This window comes from Galeopterus variegatus, unplaced genomic scaffold (genome assembly GCF_000696425.1).
Source record: "Galeopterus variegatus unplaced genomic scaffold, G_variegatus-3.0.2 Scaffold3432, whole genome shotgun sequence".
NCBI lineage: Eukaryota > Metazoa > Chordata > Mammalia > Dermoptera > Cynocephalidae > Galeopterus > Galeopterus variegatus.
Genome location: NW_007729543.1, coordinates 100,164 through 118,469, shown reverse-complemented (window position 1 = coordinate 118,469; position 18,306 = coordinate 100,164). Strand labels below are relative to the sequence as shown.

At 34.7% G+C, this 18,306-nt stretch overlaps 1 protein-coding gene across 1 annotated transcript in view; it reads right to left on the bottom strand.

Annotated features, from left to right (window-relative positions):
* LOC103600735 (ovostatin-like) overlaps positions 1-18,306 on the bottom strand; it is a 103,899-nt gene that overhangs the window by 24,362 nt on the left and 61,231 nt on the right. Inside the window, 12 exon segments of the mRNA XM_008585065.1 lie at positions 1,172-1,274; positions 1,478-1,546; positions 2,055-2,145; positions 3,103-3,227; positions 4,742-4,957; positions 6,512-6,735; positions 6,934-7,099; positions 7,437-7,511; positions 10,494-10,650; positions 12,662-12,743; positions 12,838-13,014; positions 16,900-16,983. Of these exon segments, the coding sequence (XP_008583287.1) occupies positions 1,172-1,274; positions 1,478-1,546; positions 2,055-2,145; positions 3,103-3,227; positions 4,742-4,957; positions 6,512-6,735; positions 6,934-7,099; positions 7,437-7,511; positions 10,494-10,650; positions 12,662-12,743; positions 12,838-13,014; positions 16,900-16,983 (1,569 nt within the window).

Genomic DNA, 18,306 nt, shown 5'->3' with positions numbered 1-18,306 from the left:
TTTTGTTTTTTTTTTTTACTTAAAGTCCATGAGTCATTTACTGGCTGAGATCATCTGACTTAAAAATAATTAACTTGTCATTTTCATATTTTGATTGGTTATTAGACCTATATTTTAATTTATTAATATACATAATTTTTATCTAAAGAAAGAAAAGTGTTGTAGTGAAGATAAGCTTTAATTTCAAGACAAAGGACCCACTCTGCCACTTACTTATTTTGTGTTATAATTAGGAATTTGCCTTTCCTGAGCCTTGGTTAAAAACCACAACACAATAAAAACTTGGCTAAAAAAAAAAATCAAAAGAAAAGAAAACCCAAATTACCCGACAAAATAGTTCTGATTATATATTTTTTATGTTTTAAAACTCTACTGTACTGAGCAAAATATGGATAGATAGGTCATAGCTAACTAGATAAATAGATAAATGCCCAAATCAGTCTGTTGAAGGATGAGAGGCCAGAACAAGTCAACTCAGCTAGCAGTCAGCCAGCCAGAGCCTGTCACCTGCTAAACATTTGAATGAGGACATCCTAGATCATCCAGCCAGCTGATCTACATTTGACCACAGATGCAGAAACAATTTGAAGAGAGAATAACTGAGCCAGCTCACACTAGTCAGTCTAAACCAGTCAGTCTGGCTGATCCATCGAATTGTGAGGAATAATAAATGCTTGTGGTTTTAAAAAATATGCTTTATCAGAATATTTTCACTAACATATCTCTATCTTCTCTAATATTGTATGTTTCTTTCTCTATTTGAATAAACATATAATTTCTGTCCTCTAATTCATACAAATGCATAAATAAATTGTATGATAATATTCATAGCCATTAACTTTGTTTGGCTTGAATCTATAATTTATTCAGCCAGATAGCTTACTTCACACTTATGCTCAAGTAATTTAAATGAACATTTTAATAAAAAGACTGGCTAGAAAAAATCATGCCAATTGTGCCTATATTTATATAGAAAAAAAATCTCAAACTTAATTTGCTATTAAAATTCTGAAGCTTTTTGTAATAGGTGGTATGAAAAGTTACAAAACACCAAATAAGGGAAGAAGATTTCAAATATAGAAACTATAATACAAATAGAGAAAATGAAAATTTGTTTGTGTTTAGTTAAATGTAGAATATAAACGGCAGTAAAACTAAGTCAAATTCTTACCAGTTTCATAGTAATCATAGAGCTGAACAGACGCGGGCTTGACGTTGGACACAAGAGCGTCTTGTTCAACAGAGAAAGAGAACTGAATTTCCTTTTGAGTAACCTGGGAATAAATCGATATTGTTATGCATATTGAAATGTACTCTCTTAATTCCTATCCATTTCCAATATTCAGAATTATTTTAGCAATGCTATTTTGGTACTTATGTCTGTAGAAAAATTATAAAAACTATAAAAACCAAAAACTAAGCCACATTGTGTCTCAGGCATACACCCACACAAATCAAATTATGACAGTGAACTTACATTCTCCAGATAGAAAAAGACATGGGTGGTTTTGATTTCTACTTGTTGTACTTTGCCATCTTTCTGAAGCTAAAAATAAAGTGGGAAAAAAATGTGCTGAAAATTCAAGGAACTAGTAATACAAACGTCTAGTTCATCAAAGATAAAACATATTTTATTTCAATTTGTTGGTTTTCCTGCACCTTTATAAATACTTGCAATGTTTCCATATAGCATCAACAACAAATGTTATTCTTTGAGACTCATTCATTCAACATTTTTGAGAGATCTATCTGCATATTAGTTTCTGACTTTTAATAAATAGAATAATAAAACAGAATAGAATAACTGTAACTAAACACCAACTCATCTTTATGTTTTTTTTCTTCAATGGTTTACTGTCTTTCCAATATAAGAACATAAATTTGAGACCCTCAAGCAATGTTTTCCTATTTGATACACGTGATATTTAAATTTCATCTCTTAAGAGTAAAAAAATGTGTTTTTCCCCATCAACTTGTGGCCAATGTACAGCACAGGGCCTAACACTTTACAGCTATTCTAAAGTTATTTTAGTTAACAACGTTTAATTGTTTACCTTCTGAACTGACGATTTATCAGGTACAAATCCCGAAAGCATCTTCACATCAATGATTGCCATGTTGGAAGAGTTGCGTCTTCCATGATAACTTTTTTTAAAAAGCACAAAATTTAAATTTCAGATAAATTTGATTGTTACTTAGGAAAACAAATTACCAATAAAATACATTTTTATGCCAAAAAGGGTTACTTTATCATATGCTTTTTAGTGTTTATTATTCTGAGATTGGAATAATCTCATAATAAACTTAAATTAGTGGTGTTCCAAAATGAAGCAACATACATTTCAATCCATTCCTAAGTGAACCCAGAGAGCTGAACCTGACTGATATTTTTCTTTTGGAATTTGGGTTCCAAAATTAAGGGATTGCAGTATGTTGATTTACAAACTAAGAACTTCAGGGAAATATACCTATTAATGAGAAATTTACAGATCTTTTTTTATCCCTAGTCTGTAGATTGAATGTACTCCCAAAATTCACTGAAACAATTCCCTTTGTAACAGTGTTGAAGGTGGGAAATCCTATTATGGTAATTGAAAGATGGGGCCTTAAAGAGGTGATTAGATTGTGAGGACTGTGCTTTTGTGAATGAATTGATCCATTCATGGTGTAATTGGCACTGCATTGATGGCTTTACAAGGAGAGCAAGTGAGAAGGATAACTCTATTGCTCAGCCATTCTAGCCATGTGTGACACCCTGTGTTGCTGTGAAGGGCCACCACCGACCAACAAGGCCCTCACCCTATGTGTTTCCTGACCTTTGAACTTCCAAGCCTCTGAAACTATAAGGAATACATTTCATTTCTTTATACATTACCCAGTTTTAGGTATTTTGTTATAAATAACAGAAACAGACTAATACACCCTACAATAATTATTGCAATAATTTATGCAAGATGAAATATATTTCCTTAGAGGATCCAGACAGGCCAATTTCTTACATAAAATGATTGGGGTGTGGTTTTACACAGAGACAGAAAGAGACTCTAGGCTACCTAAATTAGAGGTAGAGACATGTCTAAGTTTACCAAAAAAAGTTATTACCTGGCTGAAATAACAAGGTCAAAGTGTGTATCAAATAATCCTTTGCAGAAAGCATTGGCTGAATTCACAGAAAGGGAAAACCCAGATGACTTCTTGGGGAGCAGGATGTTATATCTCAGAGTTGTCTTAAATAAACATATAATATGTCATTTATTAACCAAATAATTAATTTTAAGTTTATTACCTCCACATTAACATTTCAACTTAAATTAAAAGTCAGTTTTTACCTCTGTGTTTCCTATTTTCTATACCATTAGTAACACCAGTAACAATAGCACTTATTAAGCATATACTATGTATTTACTTTTTAAAAGTGCTTTTTATGTAAAAACTCCCTTAATATTTCCAACAACCCTGTGGGTCAATACTATGTTTAGCTTCCATTTTGTAGATGAAGGAAATGAGGTATAGAGATACAAGTACATGTCAAGGTAAAGTAACTTGTCAAAACTTATACAGGTAATGAATAGCAGAGCTAGAATATATCTATGCTGTCTTTTGGATAATTAAAATGATCTGATTTCAGCCTGAAGAAATTGATAACATCACTATACATAATGTCAGAGGTACAGGAATCAAGGTGAATATCAGGATTACAGTGAATGAATTAAAAGGGAAATTGTAAAATCTAAATTCAAAACAATATAACTTGGAAATAGGGTTGGTTAAAACCTAACTTGACCTAATAATGGCACTTCTAGAAATATATCCTGAAGATATAACTAGTCTACGAAGTATACACATTATTATTACAGTTCTATGTAACTCAAATGTTCATCAATATCTGACTTATTGAATACACTCTGGCATATCTATATAGTGTGGAAATGCCAGCTAATACAAGTAGAAGGCATGATAAGATTAGAAAATCACCGCTTTGCAGTTCTTAATGAAATAGTTGATTCAGGCAAAGATCATCAATGCCTGTTAAGACTTTTAGGTGAGAATTGATGTTGAACTTGACATTTGCATGGTTCCAATGTACCACTTTAAATATTAATTGCTAGGTGCAAAAGAGAAAATAACAGCTCCTTTAATGGAAAAATATAACTGGATCTCATTCTCAGTTACAGATAACACAGGGAATGGGACAAGAAATTAAATGACACCAAAAAGAAAACAATGTCAAAAATCCAGAATGAAGGAAATTGTACAACACAACTGGCATATTCTCTTCAGAAAGTTAATGTCATGAAAAATACAAAAAAACACCATAACACACATATTAGGTTAAAAGAGATGAAAGAAGCATAACAAACAATTGCAAATCATGGTCCTTTATTGAATCCTCATTTGAAAAAAAAACTATAAAGTATATTTGGGGACAAAGGGTTGATAATTAAATTATGCCATAAACTACTGTCGATTTGTGTTAACTAACAGCATTGCAGTTACGAGATGGCAGACCCTTATTATTATGATTTTTTGAGATGCATTATAACATATTTAGGAGTGGTATGATGTCTCTCATTTACAAGTTTCAGCAAAGGAAAAAAGCAAGGTCAAAAGGTCAGTAAAAAAAGGCAAAGCAAATATGAAAAAATGTGAACTGTTGAATTTTGGTATTATACTGTTTGATCTTGTTTCATCAATGTTTGGAATTTTTGGTAAGTTAGGGGGGCAAAAAGCCTGAATTTACCTGCACATGTACACAGCCATTGCCACTCACTTCCACCACATAGTTTCCCTTAGTTGTTGGCAGTGGGGCTCGTTGTAGCAGCAAGCGGCTCTCCTCACTGACTTGGAAGGCCACGTTGAATGCTTGGTCAGAGAAGATTTGCACTGAATTTTGTCTGTTCTTAGAGAAAGTGAGCCTTTGGAACAAAGTCAGAGCTTGGAGGGCCACGACTGTATCCTAAAATAATAATGGCAGAAATCGTATTAGAGCATACCGTGGAATTTAGAAATCATAGTCAAATATAGTTGGGACTTATTTAAAAATAATTTAAAATGCTATTACTTTTTTTGGTGCATTCAGCACTGTTTTGTGAATTATACTATTTTGAGCACTGTATGTTTATCAAAAATAAACAGGGTTTATGGCAACGTTTCTGTTCAATTCTTAAATACAGACAAAAACATCATCTAATGGAATAAAAATGTGAGCAGAACCAAGGAAGTTTTAAAAATGCCATCTGTTCTACCAGATATTAAAACACACAACAAGGTCAAAAGGTCAGTGGGAAAGAATAGAAGGCCTAACAAGACAAAAACATATATATAGCTTTATTTTATTTTATTTTTTTCCTTTTTGTCTTTTTTACTGACCGGTAACGGGATCGCAACCCTCGGTGTCACGCCCGCACCGGGGACCAGCAACGGGATCGCAACCCTCGGTGTTGCACCCGCACCACGCTCAGCCAGTGAGCAGGAACCGGTCTCCACATGGGATCCGAACCCTCTGCGGGAGCGCCGCCGTGCTCCCAAGTGGCGCACTCTCCAGTGTGCCACCGGGCCGGCCCTATGTATAGCTTTATTATCCAATAAGAACAGAATTTCATATCATTGGGTGGGAAAATTAACTATTATGTAAATGACATTGAGACAACTGGGTGGCCATTTAAAAAAATTGAGCGAGGTCTCTACAATAAATCCATATCAAAATATGTCCTAGATGAATTAATAATTGAAATGTAATGAATTAATCTATAAAAGTTCAGAAAAGTCTGGCTATATATTTATGCGTTATTTTTGAGTTGAGTGCTTGCTACTCACAGCATAGTATTAAAGTGTAAACATTAGAAAGAGTGACTATATTAACTGAAAATTAAAAAAAAGTAATCTGTATATTTAAAGTGTGATAAAAATTGAAAGGAAAATATAAACTTGGCACAGATGTTACACGCACTAGTAAGGCCAGTATCTTTGCTGTGTTCAGAAGTCTTATAAATAATCGAGAGAAAGATTAATACCCCTATTAGGAAATGTGCAAATGATATCAACAGACAATTCACAACACATGAAATAAAAGAAGACTAAGTAGAAACCATTTTTACATAGAAAGACTTACTGCTTTTATTGCATCAGATTGAAAGAGATTTTGCAAACGATTTTGAATTTATGTAGAGAAAGGTCCTCACACACTGCTGAGGACAATGCAGACTGATGCACCTTTTCTGATAAAAGCCTTTAATTTTACACAGAAATTTTAGCAAGTTGGTATCTGAATTCCAATTTTAAAAATTAAAAGAAACTTATCTTTTGAATATTTAGAGATAGTTACTAAATAAAATACCACATCTTCAAAAAACCTAAAAGACAGCAAATTAAAAAACAGTATCAAGTTTAATAGTGACAACAAACTCATTTAATTAGAGAATGTAATATATAAGTTCAAAGACCAACACTGCCAAGGCAAAGCAGATGCTCAATTTTCTCGTATTTAGGAACCTAAAAAATATAGAGTTACCTTTGTAGAGGAGAAACCTCCATAGGAATTTTGCTGCTTTGCCACCCATTGTACAATCTGAGAAGCATAGGACAGGTCTTCCGAAGTCAGACGTGGCTTGGAAAGAACAGCCAACAGGCCGTAACAGGTCATCTCTATGTCTGCAGAGGAAGCCCAAGGGTGGTAGAAAGAGGACGATCCTTCTGCAGAAAATCGCTCTTCCAGTTCCCAGTACACTGAGCCACCTGACAAAAAAGTGAAAGAAACTCAATAGTGTCTCTGTCACAGCATGGGATGCACGTGCGTGTGGTAAGGTGAGTGATATCTGAGGAAGTGCAAACCTGACCACTGGAAAGAAGAAACATGAGGGGGTGGTAGTTATACCACTGCTAACCATTCTGCTTACTCAACATGTAACTCCAGGAAAGGTCAAGGGCACTCACCTACTTTCTTTGCCTTTTTGCTCAGCTCATTGAAGAAGAATTCCATTTTGTCTTCATAGCCTACTAAACTGAACATGTAGGCCAGGAGAGCCTGGTCATAGGTAGTCATAGCTCTCTCCCTAGATGCAGCATCTATGCACCGGAGACCCTTTTGAATTGCCACAAACTGCAAAAAAAAAAAAAAAAAAAAAAAAAAAAGAAGAAGCACTTGTGCACAGAGAAACATGTGCAAACACAGATGTAGATGTGTTCATTACTGAAAAAAATCAGGAATGAATCTTGTCTGTGCTGAAATGTTCAAAGGGCAAAAACAATGCATTTGTTTTAATTTCTACACAGTTCTACCTTCACGGAGTGATTTGACTATTAAGAAGAATATTGATTTAGCATTATTTTGTGGTGACTACAAAAACGTAGTTCTAGTTTCTATTACTGTATTGTTGGTGCAAAATGTTTTGAGTTCATAAGAAGCAAATTAGTGGTATCACCAGTGGGCTACATACCGAGGTGGGGTGGCCCGCTTCAAGCAGTGCATTGATAACATATGCAGTGAGAGAGATTTCAGTATCTTCTTCTCCCTGAATAAAATGTAGGGGTAACATGTCAGTCTCATGGAATTCAGAGGGAGGGACACCTTTCTTTTTAAATGCAATATATTGTGAAAACTCAGATTGGTTGTTTTCTTTCCATATTTTTGAGGGGTAGAGTTTTTCATGCCCTTAAAAGGAACCATATATAAAATTAGGAAATAGTGAATGAAAAGGCAGGGAATTTACAGAAATACGAACGTCACTTGTAAAATTAACTTATGGCCTAAGATGGTATTTAGAATCAAAAGAGGCATAGAATGCTCTCCAAAGTTCTAATCCAAGCCTCATCCTAGAAATAATACAGAAAGTGTCATGGAAGATGCATGCTATAATACTATAATAATGAAAAGATTATAGTATAAAATAGAAAGGTAAGTCAATCAATAGAACAGGTAGGGAAGAAAGAAATTCTAGCACACGTAGAAAGCAATGTGATAAGGTTGGCATCAAAACAAGTAGTGGCAGACAGCATTAATTAATAGGAGTGTTACAATAAGTGGTGAACTATTTGAAATATAGAAATAAATCATGTATAAATTATACAATATAGTGAAATGAATTCCAGCAGGTCAATAATATTAGTTGTAAATATAAATCCAAGTAGCCCCAAAAGTTCAAAGGTCAATTATGAAGGAAACAATACAAACTGAAAATAATCACATGAAAAATATTTGTCTCTTAACCAATTGAACTGTATCAAAAAAAGAGAGACATGAAGCACCATCATTTTTTCTCTTATATTTTTGAAGATTTTTGTTCTCATTCTTACACTACTTAGCGTTAATGATATGCTATGTCAGATGCATATTCTATAAGTAAAGGGAAGATAAATTGGTACAACTTAGCTAAAAATCAGTCTGGTGATATTATGTCACGACCTTAAAAAATTACACTCCTAGGTATCTATTGTATGACCTAGGAGCACGTATTTATGTATAAGAATGTTTATGTAACATTATTTTGAGTTTATTAAACATTATCAAAAGCTTAACAAAAGAGTAATAAACAAGTTATGGTTTATCCATATCACGGAGTATACAAAACTGTTAATTTTTTGTTTTTAACTTATGCTAATGACATGGCAAAGTCATTATATATAATGGCAGGTTACAAAAAAGGAGGACTAAAAAGTCAGTACAGGATAATCCCAATTATGTTTATATAGCATAGGAAAAAAGCCTGAAGGAAAATATTGCCAAAATATTAGTGGCGATTATCTCTGAGTTGTTGACATATGGATAATATTTTGGTTAATTCCTAATATTAAATCTTTTAGCTACTTTTAATAAATAAGGGCTACTATAATAATTATGAAGAAAATGTAAGCTTAGGAAAAGTTCAGAAATAAAGCTCATTTATTAATACTTACCTTGGGAGTATTGTCAAGTAAGAAACAAATTGATTTCTAATAATAAAACAATATTAATACATACTTTTTTAAGTGATAAAGCATGAAACTATTAGTAATTATCCAGGATCTGTTATTATTCCTACTTCCATTCATACTTTTGCTAATAATTCTGCCCCTGCACCCACCCCATCACCACAACTATTGTTAGAATCTTCTAGAGTTAACATAGGGGAAACACTCCAGGATTTAGAACTGAGCAAAGACTTTATGAATAACACCCCAAAAGCACAGACAACAAAAGAAAAAATAAACAAATGGGATTATATCAAACTGAAAAGCTTCTGCACAGCAAAGGAAACAATCAACAGCGTGAAAAGACAACCTACAAAATGGGAGAAAATATTTGCAAACTATGCATCAAAAAAGGGATTAGTATCCAGAACATACCAAGAGCTTAAACCACTTTACAGAAAAAACCCAAATAATCCAATTTAAAAATGGGCAAAGGAGCTGAATAGATGTTTATCAAAGGAAGACATACAAATGGCCAACAGTACCTGAAAAAATGCTCAACGTCACTAATCACCAGGGAAATGCAAATCAAACACACTTTGAGATATTACCTCACCCCAGTCAGATAAGTTATTACAAAAAAGACAGAGAATAACAAATGCTGGCAAGGATGTTGAGAAAGAGGAACCCTTCTGCACTGTTGGCGAGACTATAAATCAGTACAATCATTAAGGAGAACAGTATGGAAGTTCCTCAAACAACTACAGATAGAACTGCCATATGATCCAGCAATTCCACTACTGGGAATATAACCAGAAGACTGAAGATCATCAGATTAAAGAGATAACTGCACTCCCGTGTTTATTACAGCTCTATTTACAACAGTCAGGGGATGGAATCAACCTAAATGTCCATCAACAGACAACTGGATAAGGAAACTGTGGTGCATATACACAATGGACAACTTACTCAGCCATAAAAAAGAATGGAATTCTACCATTTGCAGCAGCATGAATGAGGCTGGAGAAAATTATACTAAGTGAGACAACCCAGGTACAGAAAGAGAAATACTGTGTGTTCTTGCTCATAACCAGGAGTTGAATCCAGAAATAAACAGATAAACAATAAAGAGAGACAGAGAGAAAGAGAGAAACAACAATCACAGTGATATACTGAACTTTTAGAAAGATAGAAAAGACTCGTGATTACTAGAGGTGGAAAGGGGAGGGGAAGAGGAGGGGGGCTAATGAGGAATTTGTTAACAGACACAAAGAATGATTGTGTGTTGTAATGATGAATAAGCTAACTATCCTGATCTGTCACAAATTGTACACAATTATTGACAATCAACATTGTACCCCACATGTATGTAAAATAAATTATCTTTTAAAAAAATTTAAAAGAATATTCTAAAGTTTTTAATTTGACTAAAGAAAAGAAAATGTTCCATTTGTTAAGAAGACATTATTGGTTTTCAGTATAATTAATTTATGCTAGCAGAAATTTCAGTTCAGTTATTTCTACCAATTTCTTCAGTGGTACTTTGGGATTCACTAAATGATCATGGCAAAAGAATAGAAAACTGTGAGGCAGAATTTCATTAGTACCTTCAAAGCATTGTTGAAGACTTTGCCAGAATTGAGGAAGCAGCCATCTGATTTCTGACTATTTAAGAGCCAAATAAGGGTTTGGGACTGAACTTCATCATCAATATAAATGTGACGTTTAGCCTGTGCAAATGACTTGTAAACGAGTGCAGTGAGCCTGGAAAAAAATTATATACATATTTTTAATGAACATTGAGATGCAGACAAATTCTCATTAAAACGTGTGAGTTGCTACAACTCAATTTTTATGGTTCACATCCTGAAAATTCCTTTTCAAATTCTAGCCTGATGTGTCAATTCACCCATCTTTTTCAAACCTCCACTCATTTGGTTTATGTGCCTCCTTTTTCTCCTCCCAATTCATCATTCGTGTCCTAGATGAAGGGTGACCTCCTCTGTGACATCTTCACAGATTCTTTTATCTCCACTTCAAGCAAAAATAGAATCCTGCATTTGTCCTCTCAACCCCTAAGAGCTTTTGAGGAATTACAAAATGTTGTAATTAGAAACATACGAGTATCTTAGAAGCCAAGATGAGGCATATGTACTTTGTTTTCACAGATGATGACCTGTGACCCAGAGGGTTTAAATGGTTCCATACACAATAAGCTAGGGTTATGCTTGCAGATGTATTCTTCTCCTATGCAGACTGGCATTCCTTCCAGGTACATGCTAGGTCCGATTCATCAGTGTGTACAATATGCACTGCATTTAGTCCAACATGCCATCATACAGTTTCTGGAAAAGCTTTCATGCCTATAAGCTCCTGTACCTTCATGTGCATATTTCTATTACATCTTGTGTCACATTGTGTTTTTTCTTACTTGTCTGCCTACTGAACTCCAGACTTCTTGAGGTCAAGGAGCATGTACCATTGAGAGGAAAAACAATGTAGATGGTAAAAGCTCAGATTCTGGAACAGACAGTTAAGCTCTGCCACATAATTAACAGTGTGGGTTTGGACAAATTACTTAATCCCTCTTGTGTGTTATGGGCTGAATTATGCCCCTCCTCCCACCCCCAGTTCATATGTTGAAGCTCTAATCCCTGATACCTCAGAATGTGACTGCATTTGGAGACAAGGTCTTTAAAGAGATAAGTTAAAATGAAGTCATTTGGTAGACCATAATCTAATATGACTGGTGTCCTTATAAGAGGAGGAAATTTGAACACAGACATGCACAGACAGAAGACCATGTGAACACATAGGAGAAGACAGCCATCTGTAAGCCAAGGAGAGAAGTCTCAGAAGAAACCAACCTTGTCAACACCTTGATCTTGGACTTCCAGACTCCAGAATCTTGAAAAAATAAATTTCTGTTGTTTAAGCCACCCAGTCTGTGGTACTTTGTTATGACAGCCCTAGCAAATTAATATACTGAGTTCCTGTTTCTTCCTATGTAAAATGGGTACTATAATGCTACCTGCCCCATTGAGTTGTTATGGAGATTTATACTCAATTATAAAAGAAATAATAGTAATTATTATTAGCATTTGTCTTTTTGTATCTCAAGGACTTATTACTGTTTCCAGGACATAGTAGCTAGGGGTAAATACGGGTTTATAAGTAAAAGTTAATAATATAAGAAGTAAATTTTAAAACAAGTTGCATCTCACTAATCACCCTGTTTTTTAGGCTTATAGTAATAATACAATCTATGCTCAATTTATTTTGGTTTCAGTTCTTATTTTACTACTTGTAGCAAGTATCATTCTGCAAATATGGATTTTAATGTCTCATTAGAAGAGGACATATCTACACAGCACGATTTCTGAGTGGCACCTTCAGTGAGCTCAAATGACGTTGAAGTCGTCTTTGAGGCTGAATTAGGATTTGTTGTTTCAACTGGAGTAATTTGCTTGCATTATAAATGTGGTTTCACATCCCTTTCCTGCCCTATTGAGTTACTTTTTCTTTGCCTAGTGACTTGTTTATTTAGTATGCTTTTTTTTTTTTTTTTGGTAAATAAAAGATAGAAATACTATTCTTTAATCCAAGAGCTCAAGAAGCCTATTAAAAGAATGTGTATATGTGTGTGGAGGCTTTTATATAAATAGTTTTGGGGAATAAAGCCCATATTTTTTATAAAATTCTCAAAAATCTACTTTAATAACGTAAGAGTTTAAAAGCATCTAATTAACATCTGATATAAATGATAAATTCAAACCATGTGTTTCCATCTTCATCTTTATGTCCAAAGGTACTATATGATCCATCTGAGTGTTTATAAGACAGCTGCCTCTGATATCCTAGAACATAAAAATATATTCATGTAACTTCTCAAGAAAAACAGCTGGAATTCAGGGATGTAGCAGAGATAAAATAAGTTTTTAAATGCTTTACCTGTGGCCAGGTATCCAATAGCCTTGGATCTTATCTCTTCTGTCACTTGTTGAGTCTGATTCAGATAGTCCAAGATGTAAATACTTGGAGTGAATAAGGCCATATTCTGCTCTCCACAACCAAAAGGCATCTGGAGAAGATTCTGTAGGTTTTGCATGGCAGAACCAAGAATGTCTCCTGAAAAGTCAATCAAATCTATATGAAGTACTTCACAAAAATTGATAAGATAAATAATATTAGTTTGTGTTTAAGATCTCTGTTATGAATATTCAAAATAATTTTTTATCTACTAGTTGGGCCCACACTATAGAATTGGCAAGACCCCTTAGGACCTTGTTTCCAGAACTGAGGTGGAGATATGTGGAGCATGACCAGGAGCAAAAGAAACAAAAATTTATGGGAATCAAAATTCCTGGAGAGCTCCCAGGTCAATCATCCACTCAAAAAGAGCAGAATATGGGCCCAAAAGGAACACTGACGAAATGCGTGCCATTTCTCAGATACTGTCCTGAGCACTTCACTCATGCTAATTTGTTCGGTCCTTGTAACAATAATATAAATAGGTACTATTATTCCCATTTAGGATGAAACTGAGGCACAGAGAGGTTAAAATTTTTCCCAGAATCATTCAAAAAAGATGCAACAGACTCAAAAACTGAGCACAGAGTGGCTTCAGAGTGCCTGGACTTAACCACGTCCCATTTTCTATGAATGCCCAACACTTACATTGTATCTAGAACTATCTCAATAATTTAATAATTTAATAATAATTTAATTTTTATAAAAATCTTATGAAATAAGTAATACCATTATCTTCATTTAAAGGATGAGGAGGTGAGGCACAGAGCCATTTGGTAACTTGCCCAAAGTGATACAGCAAGTGGTGAATCTGGGATCCAAACGTAAGGCAGCCTTCTGGGAGGGTCAATTCTCTTATTCACTATGCCCTGCCACTGTAAAGAACCTACACAGTCCAAAAATTGAAATCATGTGGAGTGTCTTTTCCAATCGCAATTGTATAAAACTAGAAATAAATAGGAGGAAAAGTCACAAACATGTGGAAATGGAACAGCACACTACTGAACAACCGATGGGTAAAAGAAGAGATCAAAAGAGAAATAAGAAAATACTTCGAGGAAAATAAAAATGGGAACACAACATACCAAAAGTTATAAGATGCACCAAAAGCAGTCTCAAAAGGCAAATTTATAACAACAAACTCCTGTCTCAATAAAGATCTCAAGTAAACAATCTAACGTTACAGTGGAAGGAACTAGAAAAAGAAGAACAAACTAGGTCCAAAGTCAGCAGAAGTGAAGGAAATAAAGGTCAGAGCAGAAATAAATGAAAGAGAGACCAGAAGAACAATAGGAAAAAATCGACAACACTAAGAATTAATTTTTTGAAAAGATAAACAAAATTGGCAAACCCTTAGCTAGACTAGGTATAAAAAAAGAGAAGATTTAAATAAGTAGGATTGGAAGTAAGAGAGGAGACATTAGAACTGACACCACAGTAACACAGAGAATCATAAGAGACCACTATGAACAATTATATGCCAACAAATTGGAGAAGCTAGAGAAAATGTGTAAGTCCCTAAACAAACACAACCTCCCAAGATCGAATCAAGAAGGAGAAAATCTGATCAGACCAACAGTGAGCAGGAAGAATAAATCAGTAATCAAAAGTCCTCCATCGAAGAAAAGAGCCTGATGTCCTCACTGCTGAATCTAATTGTTCTCAAACTCTTCCAAAAAAATTGAAGTGGAGGGAATGCTTCCAAACTCATTTTATGAGGCCAGCATTACTGTGATCCCAAAGCCAGGCCAGGACACTATAAGAAAAGAAAACCATAGGCCAAGTTTCCTGGTGAACACAGCTACAGTTTGAATTGTGTCCCCTAGAGGTTCATGTATTAATCCCCACTGTGACAGTGATGAGGGTGGGAAATCCTGTTACAGTGATTGAAAGATGGAGCCTGTAAGAGATGATTTGATTGTGAAGACTGTACCCTTGTGAATGGATTCATCCATTCATGGAGTAATGGGCGTGTCTGTGATGGTTTTATAAGGAGAGTGAGTGAGCAGTCTTAGCCCTCTGTCTTGCTCAGACATTTGCCATGTGACACCTAGCATTGCTGTGAAGAGTCACCACCCACCAACAAGGCCCTCACCAGATATGTCCCCTGAACTTTGGACTTCCCAGCCTCCAAAAGTGTAAGAAATAAATTTCATTCCTTTCTACGTTACCCAGGTTCAGATATTCTGTTACAAGCAACAGATACCGACTAATATGAGCATAGACGCAAAAATCCTTGACCAAATACTAGCAAACTGAATTCAACAGCTCATTAAATGCATGAAAACTGAACCATTTGCAAATAAGAACACAGAAGAAAAACAAAAGTTCAGGATGACTGTGATGAATACAAGTGTCTAGTGTCTGTGACATATTTGTTGGACACCATTTTGATGATGGAACTAATTTGCTTTAAGTCAAAAGCTCAGGGAAGCCCAGGTGTTCTTTGGTTTGGATCCTAGAGGATGTACGATTTTTTTTCCTTATGAGCATTTCTCCAGCCTACACTTTTTCTACTGCAACAACAGAAGTTCTAACCATAATACCACATGGAGAGCAGAGTCCCTTCCACTGTATTCTTTAGATCTCCATCTTAAACCTTTACCCTGGGCTGTATAAAGGTGGGAAGTAGAAGGTAGGGGCTAAACAGTCCATGAGTTTTTAAAAATTACAGAAATAAACCATGGCGTTAACTATCTTTGAAATCTTGAGTGAGCAAGGAAGTAGTTTCAGTTTTCTGTTTTTCAACAGGGGAGCAATGACAAGTACATATAATATTTAATTTTGGCATATATTTCATGTTTCTATATCTGAAAGTGTCTTATGGTTGCTCTTGATTCCTGTTAAGGCATGTCACTGAGGCTCTAGGTTCATAGGGCCTGTAAGTTAGGAGTTTCTGGTTTTAGTCATTGGCCCAGAGGGACCGTTGCCTTTGTGTGGAATGCCATCTGCTCCTACCTGAGCGTTACAGTTCCAATGCCAAAGAAGCCAAATATCGATGTTAACCACTTCAGCATACTGTGTTCTAAAAATCACTGGTTTGTGAGAAAATATCAGAATTTTTCTTTACCAAGGTGTCTTTACATGGGACATCAGCCAGAAATGCTAACAATGAGACTAAATTTTTATGTGCTAGAGTTAAATGACCTTTAAAAAAAGAAGAAACCACAGTTCTGTTCTCTCCTTTTGAAAGTTCAATGAATTATATTGATTGTTGTATCTTTCTTTTTAAATTTTTTTATTCGTTTCTAATTTATTATTTTTATTTTTATTTTTGAACTGAGTCTACTAGAGGTGGGAAAGGGGGACGAGGGGGAGGTTAGCGAGAAATTAGTAAAAGAACACAAATAATGATTATATTGTGTAATGCTGAATATACTAATTATACTGATTTGAGCATCACATATTGCACACAGATATTGGTATTTAATGCTGTATCCCACAGATAAGTACAATCAATTATGCTTCAATAAAAATAAATAAATTTTGGGCTGACGCTGCGGCTCACTCGGGAGATTGCGGTGCTGGGAGCACTGAGGCCGTGGGTTTGGATCCTATATAGGGATGGCCAGTGCGCTCACTGACTGAGCGCAGTGTGGGTGACACCAAGCCAAGGGTTGCGATCCCCTTACCAGTCATACACACACACACACACACACACAAAATATATATAAATAAGTAAGTAAGTAAGTAAATAAGTAAATAAATAAATAAGTAAGTAAATAAATAAATAAATAAATTTAATTTAATTTAAAAAAAAAAAAAAAGGAAAAGACCAGAAAGTGTGTGCCTTGGGGGCATCAGCACTTAATTTCTTGGTGTGGTTGAGTATCTAGTCAGATATACCAACCTCAATCATCAAATTCACAGGCAGAAATGAAACCCAAAATAGACGACAAAAGTAACAGATAGGAGCACCACAGAAATAGGCATAATTTTTCTTTTTATTCCAAGCCTTTGTATTGCATTGTTTTGCAGACTTACCAAGGACAGACCAATAAGCTCTATCTGAATCTTTCACAAGATTTTCTGGTGAAGTTAGCACTACTGGTTGAGACACTGTGGATCCTAGGAAGCAGTAAAGTGAACTTATTAATTTAGAGCTCTCATTTATTTTAAAAACCAGGATTTTGATTTTGGTTATAATTCATCTTCTTGATTAATAAATCACTTATTCTTTCGTTACTGACTATTCCCAACTCTAAAATAATCAGAAAAAGAAAGGTCAAAGGGATTCCGATAATTATAACTAATTAGATTTACTTAAAAAATTTTACAATCAATTACAATTTAACATATGCTAAAACCTTAACTTTGAAGAGCACAGTATAATTTATTATGTCCTTTCACACACATTATTTATTGTTTTTTCACAAAATAACTTAAAGGATGGTAAGGCTGAATATGTTTCTCCCTTCTTGGTGTAGAAGAGAATGCTCAGGCCAAAAAAAAAAAAAAAAAAAAAAAGAAAGCGAGCGAGAGAGAGACTTGGAACAATACACAATTATAAATAATAAAACACAGAGTCCGGACCAAGGCTGTTTGAATTCAGGGTCAGTGTAATTCCCGCATGGGTGATGAAATACCCCACGATCTCAGTGTGCTTCTTAAGGCATTAATAAATACTAGAAAATGAAATGAGATCTCTGGCTTCTGTAATAATAGGAAGCTTTGGTTCTTCTAACATTCGGACAAACAAAGATACAAGTGACAGCAAACACAAAATAAATTATTTAATAAAAGTGAATTTATAGGACAAACTAATTATTGCAGTTTTGGGAATATAAAGATTTTTACGCAGTGGATATGAGTCAAAGTTCCATATAGGTAATGGATCTCTGAAGCAGAAAAAAAAGCTTTTCGGAGTTTGGCTCACAGGTGGGATGATAAGAGAAAGCCCTAGAAATGACATATATTAAATAGTTAGTGATAATTCTGCTCTGGTTGGGGTCCTTGGACAGATATTTTATAACCGTAATAATTATTTTAAATGACATAATTAAGGTTTACATGGGGAGACACTAAGGAGTAGAGACAAGGGTTAAAGTCAAAGATACCTGGATTTCTGAATTGGGGAAAAAGGAATAAGGAAGACCTAAAAGTTTTAAATTTGCTTTGGCTTATAGAATGTTTAAATGTTATTTAAAAGTAATTTAATCATTCTCAGTACCCATGTTTCTGAGAAGATATACAATAAAACACTTAATTGCCAAACAAAAGCAATCAGAGTTTCCATTCAATGTTGCCATGTTAGCAAGACCATGTAAAGGTGCCTACTTACCATGTGTGCAAATAAGGGAGCCCTGCGTCATCTCCTTTTCAATACCTTCAGGCTAATTGTTGGAAGAAGAAAGGAAGGTAATCATAATCACTTTCACATATAAAATAAAT